This window comes from Schistocerca gregaria, chromosome X (genome assembly GCF_023897955.1).
Source record: "Schistocerca gregaria isolate iqSchGreg1 chromosome X, iqSchGreg1.2, whole genome shotgun sequence".
NCBI classification, from domain to species: Eukaryota; Metazoa; Arthropoda; class Insecta; order Orthoptera; family Acrididae; genus Schistocerca; species Schistocerca gregaria.
The window spans coordinates 631,883,471-631,903,039 of record NC_064931.1 but is presented as its reverse complement, the minus strand read 5'-3'; the positions used below and the strand labels follow the sequence as shown (position 1 = coordinate 631,903,039).

General features: G+C 42.7%; 1 protein-coding gene across 2 annotated transcripts in view; it reads right to left on the bottom strand.

The window, feature by feature from the left end:
• The window catches only part of LOC126298169 (trehalase-like), a 232,223-nt gene that overhangs the window by 118,990 nt on the left and 93,664 nt on the right, over positions 1–19,569 (bottom strand). For both annotated transcript variants that reach the window (XM_049989478.1, XM_049989479.1), the window contains exon 2: positions 367–1,149. In XM_049989478.1, coding sequence (XP_049845435.1) covers positions 367–1,149 — 783 coding nt within the window. The remainder of the gene's footprint in view (positions 1–366; positions 1,150–19,569) is intronic.

The following is a 19,569-nucleotide window of genomic DNA, read 5'->3' as shown; positions in this document are numbered from 1 at the left end:
GTCTGAAAGAAAAGTAAGGACACGTTATCCCGCATGAGCGACAATCACTCGCTCGCAGCGAGTGTCGCTTCAGCTCACAACATGCGCACATGAAAACGTGAGGTGGACGAAACAGCCGCGTACACAATAGCAATGATCGAAGTTTTATAATTTTCGTATGTTATAAATCAAGCTTAACTTTGGCAGTGGACGTGCAATCCTTAATCTCTGAGTATTCAATAGACTAACTTATTTCCCAAGAAATCAAACAACTCAGACACTGCCTAGATAATTCTAGAATTTCCCGAATATTCTACTTGTTGTAGTGCGAATTAGTAAAAGACTATTCCAGGGTATGACACAAACAATTTTAACTGAGTGACTAACCTGTATGATTCTGGACGAGGCCCGCTTGAATCGTCGCTGTATCTCGCCAAGGTGTACTTCACTCCATCTTTCTCGACGGTCACAGTACGATTATTCATCCAGTAGTCAAATTCTCTCTCCAGTGTTGACATACTCTCGTTCAAGAAGTCAATGTCCTTTGTGAATTCATAGTAGCTTTTGAACATAGGTATGAGCAATGGAGGATGTGAGCGCATTACGTAGTAAATCCTCCCACCATTTGGTATTAAACCATAGGTGTTGACAATTTCCAGAAAATTTTTCAGCATTCCTTTAACGGTGGCGTACATTTCACTGTACAGGAGACCTCTTACGATCCAGTAGGAGTCCCAGTAGTAAAACTCACGAAATCGACCTCCGGGGACGATCACTGGATTCGGAACGTAAATAATTGAGTACTGTTCCGGATGTTCCCTGACGTCATCCTTAATCTTCCTGCCAAGGTTTTTCCAGAAATGGTTCAGCTCTGATGCCCATTCTCGGTACAATGGGTCATCGATTCTGTCCAGGAAAGCTGGATTTTCTACCCAGTCCACTGGATCCCATGGCTCAAACTCGCTGCCAGGAGGGTCGAACGTATCATTCACAAACAGTTCGACTTGAAGTTTATTTGGCATTCTGTTTGTTCTGTTCATGAATTTCTCAAAACGTTCCAGTGTTTCATTTGGAGAGAATTTCATCTTCATGTCTACAAATGTTTTGGAATCGTCATGTATGGAGGCCATTTGTACCGTGTGCAGGAGATCTCCATAGCAATAGATGTTGCTGAAAAGAGAGAAAAAAATCGTTAGTAAAATGATTTATGTCATACAGAACATTGTCTAAATGTTAGAATAATTTAAAAACATTGCAGAAAAAACGAAAAACACCAATGCTAAGAAAAAATTTGTGACAATGTGTAAAGACATTTTCGTTACGAACTCATTTTTGTTTACAGTTAATTTGCAGACCAGTCTCAGAATTTAATGTCTCACTAAAATGTGAATTACACCTTGCTCGAAATACATTTGGTCTTGGAAATTGCCTCATATTCAAATGGTACGAGGAAATCAATAATGTTTTAGAGTTTCTGCACATCAATACGTTTCTATTTGAAAGCTCTTTTATTATCCTCTAACATCCGCAATAAGGATGAAACTGAATTCACCTAAAAAATTATCTGAGCCGTCTTGTACTTTTCAACGATGTACTTCATTGATAAAGAGTCCTCCGTGAGCAAACCACACAGATTCTGACGAAGAGCCGGAGCTTTCGATTACTTCCGTCGTCATCATTGTCAAAGGTAAACAACTACACTGATCAACACTGATTTTTCTTTTTTGATTATAAGTCTTGTTTTATGTTGACTTCGTTTACCTGAATCCAAAAGTATCAATATCTGTGTCTTATCACACATAGTTTTTTTTATAATTTTAGTATTTGCAATTTAAACGTCTTTAAAAACGCAATATGGCCAAAGTTAAGGACGAATTCGAAGTAATTAATTTTGCATTAGTGTATATTTGCAATTAAAAATATTGTATAGTACATATCAGCAGATGGTACCACTTTCTACTGTTATATTGGTAGGAATCAGATATAAGTTAGTGAACTAGTGCCCGCAAGAGTATCTAGAAGAGTGGTTCAGTGCACTATCTTATTTGTTCAAAGTGTTTATCTTGCTTTATTTTGGAGTAAAAATTGGGGACCAGGATACTTTACTTTACTTTTTTCGTGTCCGGAGCTGTTAATCTTCCGGCACAGTGGTGAGCTTGTTTAGACAGAGGTAGTCTTCATGTTTTAATAGGCTTCATTTTATCAGACTGACTTCTACGCGGGATACAGCAGTTCTGATACGGGTTAGCATTTTCCATGACTTGTAGTTTAATTCAACACCCCTTGGCGGAAGTTCTGAAACAGGGTAGCCGCCAGGGGGCTCATCGAAAGTGCAACTGAAGAACCGATATCTTCATTTTAGTCTTTTTAATCCACAAAGTGTACCGTACAGTGGATGGTGCTCATTAAATGCCTTTTTGAACTGCTTGTTATGTTCATGAACTTTCCTACGAGACTTGGGACTACTGGATCCTGCAGTTTGGTACAGCTTTACCAGCGGTGTGGGCTTTATGCATCATGTGACTAGCCTACATGTTTCGTTAAGACTTATATCTGTGTTCTTTGTATGCGCCTAACTAGACCAGACAGGACACGCGCAGTCAGCTGCGGTAAAGCAAACTGCTAAAACGGTGGTTTTAAGCACAATAGGTTTGACTTCCCACTTACTGCCAGTTAGCTTTCTAACGATATTTTTCCTTGGAGCTACGTTATTTTGAGTTTTTACACAGTTATGTTTGCATGTGAGGGACCTTCCAAGAGTCACCCCGAGATATATTGGCTGGTGTGTGTGCTCAATGGTAGACCCATTAGAGTTAACGTGCAGCTTCCTATTTGCTGGGCGTGTGTGCAGTGAAAAGCGCAAACTTTCGTTGTAGTGGGATTTAGGTCGAGAGAGTTGTCGTCGTAATATGTTGACATAGCTTTTAGGGTATTATCCAACTTGACCTCTACTTCCTCAAAGGTTCTTCCCTGCGCTGTGATACCCAGCTCAGAAGCAACCGTGAACCCCTCATAAGGTGTATAACGTTCATGTTGCGGAGATAAGAAAATGGTAAAAGGGAAAACTGAACTCCCTTAGTTTAGGAATTCCGGTGGTGTTGCGTTCACCAAAAGAATTTCTGCATTTGTAAAGTAAAAGGTTTCGATATGAAAAACAAAAAAGGAATTATTTATCCTGATTTGGAGTCTGCTAGAAGACCTGTACCACACGGCAGATGCTGCATTCTGAATCACATTGTACGTCAGATGAGCCTTCTGGAGATTCTGATTGTACTTGAGCTAAACGATTTGATCACATATTTAAATATCCCAAAGAATACTTCAGAACTTCTAGCTTCAAGGCTGAAAGAGAAGAACTTACTAGCTCCAGGAACACGGGTAACACGTTGCAAACACAAATAGAAAGGTTTGGGACTGTGTTTTAGGCAGGAGCACTCTTTAGTATACTGCACTGGGATTTCAAACCTCATTAATAAGTTAGGAGCTGAGTACAAAACAGAAGACTCGAGGCTCTTCATTGACTCAAGTAAGAGAAGTTTAAAAGGTGTGTTGCTACACAACAGCAATATTCCTGCATCAGTTCCAGTCGCTCATTTTATCCATTTCAAGGAGACGTATGAGAATCCTGAGCTGCTATTCGAAAAAATAAGTTACAGTCTACATCGGTAGATAGGCACAGGATTTGAAGGTTTTGTGCATATTGTTAGAACAACAACAAGGTTATTGCAAATACGCAAGTTACATTTGTGAATGGGACAGCTGAGATAGAAAGAACCACTGGACAACACGAGAATGACCTCGAAAATATGCAATGATTCTTGGATCCAAGAATATCGCAGGAAAAAGCTTAGTAGATCATGAGAAAATTCTGCTACCACCCTTACATATTAAATAGGGACCAATGAACCAATTTACCGACGCATTCCAAAGAGACGCAATCGTTTTAAATACTTAATCAACGAGTTTCCTGCGCTCTTAGAGACGAACGTCAAAGAGGGTATATTTGTAGGGCTGCAAATCAGGGAACCAAGTAAAGATAAAAGTTTTGAAGAATGTATGACTCATCAAGAAAAGAGAGTTTGATTGGTTTCAAAGTAGTGGTTCAGGAGTTCTTGGGGAGGGGGAATAAGAAAGACTCAAACTATGTGGAATACGTGAATAATATGCTGGAAAGACATAAAGTCTTAGCACGCAAAATGACTCTGAAGGAACAATTCCTTCTCTCATATTAGGCAAGTTCCCAAAAAACCTCGGGACAATTAGTGGAGAACAGGGTGGGAGGTTTCATAAAGACATTAAAGAAGTGGTAAGTACGTATCAGGAGCGATGGAGTTCATCCACGATTGTCAACTATTATTGGCTGCTGCACCGATATAATCCCGCACAGCACAAGAAACCACGTGGCACAAGAAGTTTTTCATACAAACGGAGAGGTACTACAGACTTTATCACCTAAGAGAACAATTGGATAGACCTTGGGATTTGTTCTTTGTGAGTCTTTAATTAGCGTGTTCTTTTATTTTTGTGCACTAAATTCTCTCTCTTCTATGAAAATAGTGCAATAGAATATATGTTTAATTCACGTTTAGTACGTTATATTGATCTTATAGTTCATACGAAATGCAAAATTGTAGGTCTACAGCATGCTGCAAAGCTTTATTTATTTTGAAAAACTTGATGTGATACATGAAAATGGAATTATATTCTGTTAACAAGTTACTAGATTTGAAAAAGGTATCCATTTTTTTTCTACCTGTACTATCAGGCCGCTTCGTCAGAGACTTAGTTATCGAAGAAGCAGCATTTGTTCAAATCTGGCGTAAAAAATGTTAAGGCCAAAGACACTTGTTAAGTACGGTGTATAAATCAGCACTGTGCACACAAAGCAAACTTACAATTAAAGTTCAAAGGTGGCCGAAAATGTCGATGTAGAGAGCAATGCTCCCATCACCATCCTCCTAGAGTGACCACTGAATGTGGTGCCTTCCGCTACTGGTACTCGATACTTATACATGAGAAACTTTCCTTCCTCAAACTGTGTAAAAAAAATATCATGCCAACGTCAGCATTTAGTCTTCTGACAGTTGCAATGATGGAAATCGAAGAAATCACTGGCCCTTCATCCGAAAAAAAAAGAAACATCTTACCATCGAGAAAATTTCATTCAGCTTATCGAAATGAAATCGGCATTAGTGAGCAATGGGACAGTATATTGTATTAGAAACTCATACTGAAGTTTCTCTCCTGAACACCACCTTGCAATATCCCAGATATAGTTTGGAACATGATTATGCATGTGCTGTGTGTTATGACACAAACAATCCACTGCAGTGCGACCTGTTCGTATACTGTATTGCGCAGAGCATTACCTTGCAATACAGGCAAGGCAGATTAGGATCAATATAATGTTTTTAGATCCATTCCACACTATTTTAGATAAATACCGGGAAAGTACTCCATATCTTCATAAGAAACGTAACAATTTATACGCCAAAACACAGATAACAAAATTTACGTGGCCCGCACACAGATTGCCCACATGCCTTTCCCTCGCGTCTAAGGTTAACATGACGATGTATTATCAGCAAGAGCATTCGGCCACAGAAATAAAATAAAGGCAAGTATCTCAGAAAGGAAATTAAAAACCGTTCCCTGCATCTGTCTGAACTAACAATAGGAAACAAGAAAGGACACAGTATCGAAACTGAAGATGCCATGTGGAAAAAAATGTGTGATTTCTTCATGCTTTAAGATACAAAACAAGCATACCTTATTTTACGTTTCGATAGTCTTCATTGCACAGAAAATTCAGGAGTTTGCTCTTAACAAGTTGATCAGAGTAGTCATCTTACTGGTTAACGATAAGAGTTACTCTCAATGTGATTGCGACTACTTCAAGGAACGAAGTTTCTTATGTATCGTTGTCTTGGAGGTTTGCGGCAAACGTGTGTCGTAATTTTCAGCTCTCCACAGCACTAAGCGGCTTACGTAGAATTCTAAGTGCGCTGCTGAAGAGCAAGGACTTCATGAGGAAAGGACCTGCAACCATTTGTGGCTTGTTTCGCAATTCTGGCTAGTTAGAGGTTTGAATAGCTGCCAACATCCACAAACTACTTGCTGAGTATCATGTTGCATCTTACGGTTGGACACGAATATTGCCAAGCCACTGAAACAGACTCCTAGTGAGTTGAAATTCGTCGAGAGAATTCGTGAAGGATAAATGGAAGTAATCTTAGTTCAGATATCTGAAGAAATGAAACCAAAACACTAATCGCGTTTGGGCGCGTGCTTCCATGTATCACATACAGGATGTTTCTGTGATGATGATACAAAAGTTCAGTGGTGATGGAGAAGGGAAAATGTATCTATGTGAGGTAGGGATACGGATAACACTGAAATTTTCTAGTTTCCTCATATAACTTCTGGCCAATTTGCTGTTGGTCTGCTAATGATAATAAAGTAGGTACATTTATCAAGTAATTTTATTCATCTCACAACTTACACAAATTTTTAAATTCTCAACAGTTTTTCAGAATATCGTCCCAGAAGTTCATGGCACGGTCGCATGAAGTTCCGTCGTACCCGTTCATACAATACCAGTGTTGTACTCAAGACATTTTACATTACCCTGTTGGAAAATGTCAAGTGGATCAGTTCAGGCGAAAGAGATGACCACAAAACAGCCCCTTCTCTTCTCATGCACGTGTCAGGGAACGTCTAACGTTTGTGCTCACAAACAAATGTGAAATGTGGATTGGGACTCCACCACGTTGGACCCACATACACTATGTGATCAAAAGTATCCGGACACCTGGCTGAAAATAACTTACAAGTACGTGGCGACCCCCATCGGTAATGATGGAATTCAGTATGGTGTTGGCAACCCTTAGCCCTTACGACACCTTCCACTCTCGCAGGCATACGTTCAATCAAGTGCTGGAAGGTTTCTTGGGGAATCGCAGCCCATTCTTCAAGGAGTGTTGCACCGGGGAGAGGCATCGATGTCGGTCGGTGATGCCTGGCACGAAGCCGGCCTTCCAAAATATCCCAAAGGTTTTCTATAGGATTCAGGTCAGGGCTCTGTGCAGCTCAGTCCATTACAGGGATTTTATTGTCATGCAACCACTCCGCCACAGGCAGTGCATTATGAACAGGTGCTCGATCGTGTTAAAAAATCGCCATCCCCGAATTGCTCTTCAACAGTGGGAAGCAAGAAGGTGCTTAAAACATCAGTGTAATCCTGTGCTGTGATAGTGCCACGCAAAACAAGGGGTGCAAGCCCTATCCATGAAAAACACTACCACACCATAACACCACGGTCTCCGAATTTTACTGTTGGCGCTACACAGCCTAGCAGATGGCGTTCACCGGGTATTTTCCATACCCACAACCTGCCATCTGATCGCCACAGTGTGCACCGTGATTTGTCACTCCACACACCGTTTTTCCACTGTTCATTGGTCTATTGTTTACGATCCTTCGGCATTTACCGGCGTGATGTATGGTTTATGAGCAGACGCTCGAGCATGAAATCCAAGTTTCCTCAACTCCTGCCTAAGTTTCATAGAACTTGCACTGGATCTTGATGCAGTTTGAAATTCCTGAATGATGGTCTGGATAGATGCCTGCCTATTCCACATTACGACCCTCTTCAGCTGTCGGCGGTCTCTGTCAGTCATCATACGAGGACGGCCTGTACGCTTTTGCGCTGCAAGTGTCCCTTCACGTTTCCACTTCACTATCACATCGGAAACAGTGGACCGAGGGATGTTTAATAGTGGAAATCTCGCGTACAGACGTATGACACAAGCGACACCCAATCACCTGACCACGTTCGAAGTCCGTGAGTTCCACAGAGTGCCCCATTCTGCTCTCTAACGATGTCTAATGACTACAGATGGCTGATCTGGAGTACCTGGCAGTAGGTGGCAGCACAATACACCTAATATGAAAAACGTATGTTTTTGGGGGTGTCCGGATACTTTTGATTATATAGTGTACGTGTTATGGCAAAAGATCAAGTGGCACATCTTTAAAACATGTGGTGAATAGGTCTCTTAGAAGCATGATGAACACTGAGGCACTTAAGAGAGGGGAGCCAAACTCCCACTAAACCCGCCCACAAGTTAACTGCATATCTGTGTTGACTATAATTCTTATCAGAGCAACCACCACTATTGCGACTATTGAGAATTTAGTCTTTGGTGAAACAAGCATCTTCCGAGAAAAGTAAATACACAGGAAAGTGGGAATGTACCTTACAGCCCCTCCCCCTTTCTCCCTCCCCTCATCACCCATTGTCTCAACACAACGCGAGGTCCGACGACAACAGGAGTTGAAAGCTACACTTTCTCTGAATGGTGGAGGAGTAGATGCTGTTTCCGTATTACAGCATTGTTTGCGGCACCCATTTGACTGTGCTGTTGATGAGTGCTAATGGAATGCTCCTCATCCACGTGCGCAAGCACTGATTCTTCCCAGTCGGGAGTCTGTGCAGGTCTTTGTTCTCCGCGGCCGTTGTATTGCAGTACTCGTTGCCCCGTTATCCTTAATAGTTGGAACCCTGGAAGCGTCGGACGTCTCCTACGTGGATACGTAACCCGATACAATCTGTCAGCTTCCATACGATTCCCATCTGCTTGTCATGTCTGCTATTTCCGTACCGGGGTGTAACGCCACACTCTAACCCTACCATCAGCTCCTACCAAGTGGAATCGGGACTCATCTGACGAGGCCACTGTTTTCCAATCGGCTTAAGTCGAACCGATATGTTCACGAACACAGGAGAGGCGGTGCAGGTAAATGCTGTTAGCAAAGGTACTTGAGTCAGTCATCTGCTGCCATTGCCCATTAACAACAAATTTCGCGGCACTATCCTAACAGACACGTTCGTCGTACGTCCTATATTAATTTCAGCGGTTAGTACACGCAGTGTTGCTTGTCTGTTAGCATTGACAACCCTAAGCGAACGCCGTTGACTGCTCTCGGTCGTTACGTGAAGACCGTCGGCCACTGCGTTGTCCATGATGAGAGTTAATGATTGATTTCCAGCATAGTATTAACAATGGAGATCTCGGAATATTGAATCCCCTAACAATTTACAAAATGGGATGTCTCATGCGTCTAGCTCCAACTACCATTCCACGTTCAGAGTCTGTTAAATCCCGTCGGGGGCCAGTATCAAGTCGGAAACCTTTTCAGATGAATCACTTGAGCACAAATGGCTGTTCTGTCAATGCACAGCCTATTAATACATTGTGGACGCGATACTACTGCGATCTATATATGTGCATATCGCTATCTCATGACTGCCACCTCAGCATATGATGCAAGCGGAAAATAATGAATCGACTTTGGATAGTGTACTGATTACCTTCGCCACTACTAAAACATCTGGAAATACAAGTTGGGGAAATAAATCGAAATATACTTTCCTTGACTATAAATCTCAGTACTGTAGTGAGTGATCTTTAGCACAGTATTAGCCAACTGGCAACGACCCACAGTTTCGCAAACATCACTAAACTGGATTCTACCCTATTTCCTAATATCTTGTCAATGGAGTACCTGACCGTCAGGAGCACTTGAATAGGCTGTGGGAGTAAATTATTGTGTTTTTTGTAAGGAACCATCTAGCTTTTCTTTATGAACGTTAAGAGATGCTAGAGGATTCGGATATAAGATTGCACGCCAGCACTGTTGTGTTGCCTGGCTCATCGCTTTCCTGCTCTTATTCCATATAATGGTAAAAAAATATTATGGCATTGACCGTACTTACGCAGCGGGAACATATCCAGCACTCGAGGAGAAAAATGAAGAAAAATTAACATTAAGCCTTCTGTCAATGACGAGATTATTAGAGACGGAGCACTAGTTCTGACTGGAGAAGGATATTGCAGTGGCCTTGATAAACAAACCATCCCAGTATTCGTACTAACGAGTTTCCGAAAATTTCAGACGGCAGTAATGTGGCCGCTTATGTGGGACTTTGAATTTTGCTCCTCTTGAAGGCTGTTTCATTTCATGAACTACTTTGACTTCAGCATCCGAGTGTGAAGAGTGTTAAATGCGATTTACGCTTTATAGTTGCTTCACCTGACGAGTGCACACCAGGAGCAGTCATCGCGACAACGACAATCGTATTGCGATCAAGAGTACTGCTGTGATTGTGAATACGGACTGTTAGTTGTTTTTTAGGCGTTAGAAGAAATCATTAAAAGATAATTGTACATATATATCTTTCACACAAGTTGCTGTTGACTTGTGCGTGAAGTTCAGTACGAAGGGGCAGTATGAAAGTCATTGGTGTATGAATAGCTCGTTATGTTCAGAGAGGTAAGAAAAAGCATGTCTGTGTCAGAGGATGGTATCCGCCTCCTTGATCCGGCTAAGGGATAAGCAAACAGAGGTAAGTAAATAACCGCACAGGACAAAAAAATGGTTCAAATGGCTCTGAGCACTATGGGACTTAACATCTGTGGTCATCAGTCCCCTAGAATTTAGAACTACTTAAACCTAACTAACCTAAGGACATCACACACATCCATGCCCGAGGCAGGATTCGAACCTGCGACCGTAGCAGTCCCGCGGTTCCGGACTGAGCGCCTAGAACCGCTAGACCATCGCGGCCGGTCGCACAGGACATCCCCCCCCCCCCAATCAAACACACACACATTTCTGCTGTTTTACACCTATTGACGTCCACTAAAGAAGTAATAAGAGACAAAAGGTATCTTAGTTTTTCATGCACAACACTGGAAGGGCAAAGACCAGACTGCCGTTTATCTTTACGCTGAGACTGAGAGAAGATTTGCGAATAAGCCGTATGCTGTCGAAGGCTCACATTGTGTTTGAGATTACTGACTCACACTTTAGAGACTGCGGAAGGCAAATAATTCGCTCACCTGACGTATCTGAAGTCTCAGAAGAAGAATTAGTGCCTCCCTGTTGCCAGGCCAAGGACTTGCGACATAAGAAGAGCTGAAACGTTGTCGACGACACACGCTCTGTTGGTTGCTTATACAGCGTCGTCCTTAAATAGCTATACGTTTCCAAATTATATTCTGTGACCTGATCTTAATAAGTCATTACATATGTAAGTAGAAGTTACGTAATATTACTGTAAACAGATCTCTTTTTATACAGGGCAGTTCAAAATCCTGTCCAACGGGACAAAGTCTACAGTGGTGCTTTTAGCTCTTAAGTCGTGCATTTTATAATTCATGTTTTCTCGACCCATTGGACAAAGTCGGGAACGATCATTCTATGCAAAAAGTCTAGTACACATGAGCTCTAAAATGCATGCCGTACGAGCTATGAAAACTTCGATACTGTGAAACAAATCTCTTCTTCTGCAAGCTCTTTGCTTTCCAGACTTCTTTCTTTGGAGGCGGGGGGGGGGGGGGGTCAGTAGTATCTACCAAAAGAAGAAAAAAATTTGTAGTAAACATGGGCTCTAAAATGCGTACCTTAAGAGCTATGAGTCCTTGTTCAGTATAAGAAATGTGTTTCACAGTAGCGAAAATGTACAAGTGTTCAGAGATCTTAAAGCATGCACTTTTAGAGCCCGTGTTTACTGCAAGTTTTTTTCTTTCTATTTGTCCATATTACCACCTCTCAACATTTGGAAAGCAAAGTGCATGCGGTAGAGGAGATTTGTTTCGCAGTATCGAAGATGAAGAAGCGCTTGTAGCTCTTAGCGTGTGCATTTTAAAGCCCATATTTTCTAGACATTTTTTGCGTCGAATGATCGTTCCTGTCATGTCGCTTAATTCGTCTTTGTCCTATTCTAAAAATGTATACACTGTCCTATGTGACACAACTTTTGAATCGCCCTGTATGTATTACTCTGCAGATTAACAGCGCCAAGAGCAAAAGAACATGAAAACTGACGAAATTTCAAATATGAGCAACTACCCGTCTGGATGGGACCGAGTTTAATAGCAAAAAAAAAATCATTCTTTCCACGTTTTATCAGTGAACGGACTGCGGTTCGAATAAATGTCCACCCATCCTAATTTTAAGTTTTCCGCCGTTTCCCAATCAGGCCAGAGAGTGTTTTGTATTTAATGACCTCCAAGGATACAGGATGTTAAACTCTAGCCTACTGGCTTTCGACGAGATAGCTCCTGACTGAGAGTGTCTCGATTCACAAAAATTTCGCACTTCGCAGACGTCATCAACGCGACCATTAGTTTCAACGCAGTAGCTTTTGGTTGGGCATGACCTTATTGAAGGTGACATGCCGTTACTTTCCTCGGACGTGGGAACCGTTTCACCCACATTTTTATAAGAGAACCTGAAGTACAATGTAGAATTCGAACTAGGGGATAACTTGGTTTTTCACGTGCAAAGAGAACTAACAGAGGTGAAAGTCGCGTTAGTTGTCATAAAACATCTTACGGTAACCTGGAAATGATCAGAAGCCCCTTGGATTCCTAGATTGAACTTAGTCGTAGAACCTCCAAGTCAAGCTATTTGGCATATAGGGAAACAAATAATTAATAACTGTCAAAGGAATTTGGAAAGACCTCTCCACGAAAATCAATCACGTTAAGTTGGTAAAATGAATCTGATAATATCAAAAACATGCCACGAAGTGGTCAACTATCCTTCAAAGTTAATGCATACGCCATAAGTATCACCGCCAGGAGTTGAAGATAGTGCTATTCCCTAGCGAACTAACAAAGTCGCAATGCAATGTTACCAGGAGATAGTGAAAGGTACGTTCAGCTATCTGTTTGATAAGGTGTTCTTTCATCGCATTCGGTAACATAGTCTGACTGTTGTGTCTTAGGCGTAATTGTCTAGTGAAGGTGTGCAGATAGACTATATTGTTATATTTGAGTTGTTGACTATGATTACAAAGAAGGAAGAGAGAGCAATTGATGCTCGCTCATTAATATACACTCCTGGAAATTGAAATAAGAACACCGTGAATTCATTGTCCCAGGAAGGGGAAACTTTATTGACACATTCCTGGGGTCAGATACATCACATGATCACACTGACAGAACCACAGGCACATAGACACAGGCAACAGAGCATGCACAATGTCAGCACTAGTACAGTGTATATCCACCTTTCGCAGCAATGCAGGCTGCTATTCTCCCATGGAGACGATCGTAGAGATGCTGGATGTAGTCCTGTGGAACGGCTTGCCATGCCATTTCCACCTGGCGCCTCAGTTGGACCAGCGTTCGTGCTGGACGTGCAGACCGCGTGAGACGACGCTTCATCCAGTCCCAAACATGCCCAATGGGGGACAGATCCGGAGATCTTGCTGGCCAGGGTAGTTGACTTACACCTTCTAGAGCACGTTGGGTGGCACGGGATACATGCGGACGTGCATTGTCCTGTTGGAACAGCAAGTTCCCTGCCGGTCTAGGAATGGTAGAACGATGGGTTCGATGACGGTTTGGATGTACCGTGCACTATTCAGTGTCCCCTCGACGATCACCAGAGGTGTACGGCCAGTGTAGGAGATCGCTCCCCACACCATGATGCCGGGTGTTGGCCCTGTGTGCCTCGGTCGTATGCAGTCCTGATTGTGGCGCTCACCTGCACGGCGCCAAACACGCATACGACCATCATTGGCACCAAGGCAGAAGCGACTCTCATCGCTGAAGACGACACGTCTCCATTCGTCCCTCCATTCACGCCTGTCGCGACACCACTGGAGGCGGGCTGCACGATGTTGGGGCGTGAGCGGAAGACGGCCTAACGATGTGCGGGACCGTAGCCCAGCTTCATGGAGACGGTTGCGAATGGTCCTCGCCGATACCCCAGGAGCAACAGTGTCCCTAATTTGCTGGGAAGTGGCGGTGCGGTCCCCTACGGCACTGCGTAGAATCCTACGGTCTTGGCGTGCATCCGTGCGTCGCTGCGGTCCGGTCCCAGGTCGACGGGCACGTGCACCTTCCGCCGACCACTGGCGACGACATCGATGTACTGTGGAGACCTCACGCCCCACGTGTTGAGGAATTCGGCGGTGCGTCCACCCGGCCTCTCGCATGCCCACTATACGCCCTCGCTCAAAGTCCGTCAACTGCACATACGGTTCACGTCCACGCTGTCGCGGCATGCTACCAGTGTTAAAGACTGCGATGGAGCTCCGTATGCCACGGCAAACTGGCTGACACTGACGGCGGCGGTGCACAAATGCTGCGCAGCTAGCGCCATTCGACGGCCAACACCGCGGTTCCTGGTGTGTCCGCTGTGCCGTGCGTGTGATCATTGCTTGTACAGCCCTCACGCAGTGTCCGGAGCAAGTATGGTGGGTCTGACACACCGGTGTCAATGTGTTCTTTTTTCCATTCCCAGGAGTGTAGTTGAATAACGCCTAGGGCGTCGCCGAAGTTAACGTCCGTTACTGAAGGGGAATCGCGATTACCAGCACTACATGACCTAACTCCATGAGATACTGCGGAGATGTCAGAAATTTCATTCACAACAATAATGCATGAACTGGTGATCAGGAACAGTGCGCGATCAGAGCTTTTCGTCTTTCTGACTAAATAAGAGTGATCATATTTATCTCATCACCGGGACACGAACTTGGTATTCCCGGTTCGAGCGCCATCGCTCCACGCTAATGAACAAAAAGATGGCAATATGAAAAGCGCAGCAAGGCATGGAATGCTTCAGTACTGAGGCATCACATTACAAAAACGTTCTCTTTTGCGAAGAGCGTCAGACATAGCGTTACAATAATGGTCGAAAAATTTATAATTTACTCTTGAGTTGGAAAGCAGTCTATAAAATGTTACGTTGTGGGTAACTATGTCTAAAGTTATGTGGTAAGATACCCGACTGGTGAGGTTTCGAATGCGGTTAACTTGAAGTCAAGTGTCTAGTTTGGGATGGAGTGTCTTCCTGTTTCCTGTTATTTGCAGCTAACAGCTAAACAACATGTTGCATGGCAGAAGAATTGACTGTGCATGATCGCGTATGGTTGTCACCCAAATGAAAAACGGCTAGCTACTTTGACAGGTGACATTAGAAGCATAAGTTTGAAGATTATGAACAACGCAGCGGGCTTGGTGATATTGTCAGTTTATAACATGAAAGGTTCATCATCAGACGACAGTATGCGTTTAATCAGCCGCCTATATTCGGAACCGGAGTTATTTGTATTTGCACAAAGTCAGAGTCCCGTACTGTCAGATTTCAACAAGACAAGAAGATCCATTATAACATGAGGTCAGGAGGGTCCAAGTAGGATTATTGTTCCTCATGATCCATGCTGAACAGATTGCAGGACTTAGAGCGTTTCTGCTGACATTAAAACAAGGTATCGGGAGTAACGGTGCGTGAGATTCGTAAACGAGTTGCAAGGCGGCTGGCGGCCTTGTGACAGGCTCTGTTCGCTGCCCGTGACGATACGCTTGGCGTACTCTTACAGAAATTATCAGGCCACCATTAATGAGTGTTCGTAATACCTTTGGTTTTTCCACGGACTATAGCCTTAGTTGTTCAATGTTCACAAAAGTTTATCCACGCGACTTAGCGCTTACATTGAGAGACTTTCGCCTATAGCTGGTGACGTTCGGAGACACCTATCTTCATGCAAAGTTACGTTACAGCATGAAATGCTCTCCTTGTCCAAGCTCTGACTACCGCTGATATTTCTGATAAACACTGAAAGCATTGTACAGGCTCTTTTTTTTGTTGGGACATAGTGGAAAGCAGAAATAATTTTATTTCTTCAGGAACCTCCAGATACTTTGTCCCTTTGTTGTATGTATACTATTATTTAAATAAATCCCCTCTATAATCACCTACATGTCGATCGGACGTTAAACACAGAAAACTCTTTCTCCTACAGAAATTAAGAGCAAGTAACTACTTCAAATTTGAGTTTTGTTTTGATGAACACACGTTATCACTTTAATTATCTGTGCATTTTTAAAGTTACACCAGACTGGTTATGATGATTGGTACATTTAACGTTCGGGTATAAGAATACAAACGAGACCAACATATAACACCGCTAGCCACGGATATGAAAATATGTACTGTTGCACGTGACAGAGCTTCTGTTACTAATGAGTATTGCATAAGTATAATAAATCCATCAGAAAGTAAACTCGAAGCTGGTAATATGGTAATAAATAAGTAATCATAAAATTGAGGCTGTCTGTGTAATAAAATTTCTAAATTTTATGCGATTTATATCTCGTTAGTTGTTACAAATGTCAGAAAACAACACCTATCACAACACAGATATCCCACTAGGCTTCATTTAGCTTACGTACAGTAAGAAGCCCCATTCACAGATGGGGTGAAGGAAAAATTCTCTAGTGCCCCCATCTCCTTCATCCTCGTGTTACTTCCGTTACACGAAACACACAACGAGGGTAGCTGTTACTTTTTGTTGCTGTCTGTTTCGAGTACTAGTTTTCCAGATGAATCCAACAGCATTTGGTAAAAGAATGACGCCTTTCCTCCAAAGATTCCCAGGTTCGTTTCTTCGAGCATCTTTACAAGTCTCGCATTTCCTGACCTGGCTATTAAAATTTGACGGCTAAATTATACAAAAAAGATTAACTCTGCTTTCGCTTTCACATGGCAAAGCGTTACCTGATATACGATGCTTTTGTCAAATGTGGTTTCATATATGTGGGTTGCTATCTTTATTATTGAAACTGAAATTAATTTGATGGATATAATCAGAACTATTCATTTAACGTACAAAAGGAAGGAAGGAAGATTAGGATTTAATGTTCCGTCGCCATCGTAGTTATTATAGACGTAGTGCAAGCTCAGAATGTTTCAAGAATGGGAAAAGAAATCGGCTGTGCCCTTTGAAAGCAACCATCTGGTATTTGCCTGAAGCGATTTGGGGAAATCACGGATGGCCAGAAATGAACAATCCGTCCTCCCTCTAATGACATAAGAGGTTAAGCTAGTCTTAATCGAATCTGCACGTTGAATTAACACTGACCAGTTAAATACGTAAAACTCACTAAATGGAATTTACACGATCCACATATGGACAGTGATTTGAAAAATCAGCATAACCCGAGGAAGCGAAACTAAAAGTTTTTCTTCCTTTACATGTATCTCAGAGCCAGTTCACATATCCAAAAGTATATCACGACTGAAAATGGTTTTGAACGCATGACCATGCTGCCGAACACGTTCAGATTGTTCTTATAATCTTTCTTAATATGAACCAAAGAGCTCTCCGAGGAGATATAACATTGTTCTTTTAATTCTCTGAAACTACGAGCCACCAATGTGCTTCAGAATTTATACGCTGGGCTCGTATTCGGTAAGAGTATAGTTGAAATTCCAGGTGTGTCATCCTCGGAATCCCTAGGTCATTTGAAGTAAATTCACAGGATAATTTCTTCAAAAAGACTGCATCTAATTTCCTATTACTGGCCCATCTCTAACTTATGCTCAGCCTTTAATGACATCTATGTCGATGGGATGGTGCGTTATAATCTTCTTTTTCTTGATTTTAGTGCCGGTAGTAATGTTATTAGATCGAGAGATAAATATTTAAAGGGGTTAGGCTACTTCAGAGTGAAGACACAGCCCATTATACTTTATGGAAGCATGGAAATTGGATTTAATTCTCTAAGCACGTCAGACGTTACCTGAAAGACACCATTCCAGGACTCAGAATTGGAAGAGGAGGAACAGAAGATGAACGTCATCGCCGGTGGCCTCCCAGGTTTATAGACCTCACACCTTGTGACATTTATCTGTGGCTTTACGTAAAAGACCGCGGTTTTATCCTCCCTATACCTGACACTCTCGAAAGTCTGTGACATCGCATTGTTGGAGCCGCGAATTCGATAACGAGAGGCCAGCTATTTCGTGTGTGGAAGGAACTGAGCCACCGTTTTGATACTTGTCGTGTAACAACACGGTGCTCACACTGAATGCATAAACATTTGAACTTTTCTCTTTCCAGGAACGTTGGAATTGTATTTCTATCTTTTGTAGTTTAGAAGCAATAAATGTTTGAAATTTGTTCCATCATTTTGAATAACCCTGTAACGATTGCAGAACAGGGATTTGAAACTTATAACTACCAAAGAATGAGTTCATTAAATCACTTAAGGCGAATGATAGGATGATTCCTTCAAAAAGGTCGCCGTCCTCTCTTCGTCCAATCCGAGCCTATGCTCCGTGTAAAATGTCTCTGAATTTGAAGCGACGTAAAATGCTAATTTTGCATTCCTTCTTACAAGGTGTTAAGCTTTAATTCTCTTCCCTGTTGACGCAATGAAGATGAACGAGTAAGACGCAGCACTCTTCGACGTCTCTTAACCATCCATTGCTACTGAAACCCTGAAAGCGGAATCATCATTCACGCCAACGAGAAAGAAATTTTCTTTCCGAAACTCCATTTCGAAACGGGAGTCTTTCTATCGGAAGCGCTGCCTCCGCAGGAACGTGCCTCCCGTGTGGCCGTGGTAGCCGCGCCTATATTGTGAACTGTCGTCTCGATACAGCTTTCCTGACTGGCTGTCCTTGGGGAGAACAGCTGACCGTCACGTGAGGACAGGTTCCCGGGCTCTCCTACTCCGCTTTGCGCCGTTCCTAATGGCACGTTGTACCGGATAAAACCGGCGCTCACCGCTTCATGGTGCGATTTCAGGATACTGACATTAAGCGAGGCAAGCAGTCAACCGCCAGTCGTCTATTTACAATAAAGCGGTGAAGAGCGTCGAGAACAATGCACGCGTAGCCGGTCACCTCTGCCGTTGTATACTGCCGGCATCTTGAATCCCACCATTACTACACATTAGCACAAAGGATTCTGACAGCGTAAGATCAGCTGTGAATCTCCTCTTGATACTTTTCACAACAATGAGTAACGCTAATACGGTGTCAGAATTCACCGACTCTGCTTTTTATTTTAGCACCTGATACCACGCTGCAGAAAAGAGAATGTAAATGACTCAGCACATTCAAAGGACATCCGTGCAGGCATGACGAGACAATATTGCACAGACGAAGCGAGTGTATTCGTCGCTAATAACCGGACTGTACGGAGGTCACAGAAGATCTGAAGGCTTAGAACACCTGCAGTCAGGTGACCTTCCTTTGCTTACCGTTTAATCTACGGCACTGAGGTCAGTGGATGTAGATTATTGGACTATAGCTGAAGTTACTGGATGATGATACTGCCATCTTCAAGATAGAAGTAATGTAGATTTGAAAATAAGTGTTTCGTATTGCTCAATAGTCTTGCCGCGAGGTGAGATTAGACAAGTGAACAACCGAATTATAACCGAGATGAGAACGTGAAAATACGTTCCGGACCAAACGCACGAGAGCGTGCTGAAAAGTAATGCCTCCGAATTTTTTATCTGAAAACTCTTACAGCTTTTAAAATAAGATAAACGTTATTAACATTCAAAATCTTTATTCTTCGTGTCACATATTTATTTCTCAGCATTGTCACCCTGGCGGTGAATACATTTCTCCCGGCGAGAGTCCAGTTTGTTGATACCTTCACTGTAGAATGTTTGACTCTGTTGGCCGAGCCACAGCGCCACCTCTGCTACCACCCCTTCATTGTTGTCAAAGTAAAATCCTCTAAGTGTACTTTGAGTTTTGGAAACAAAT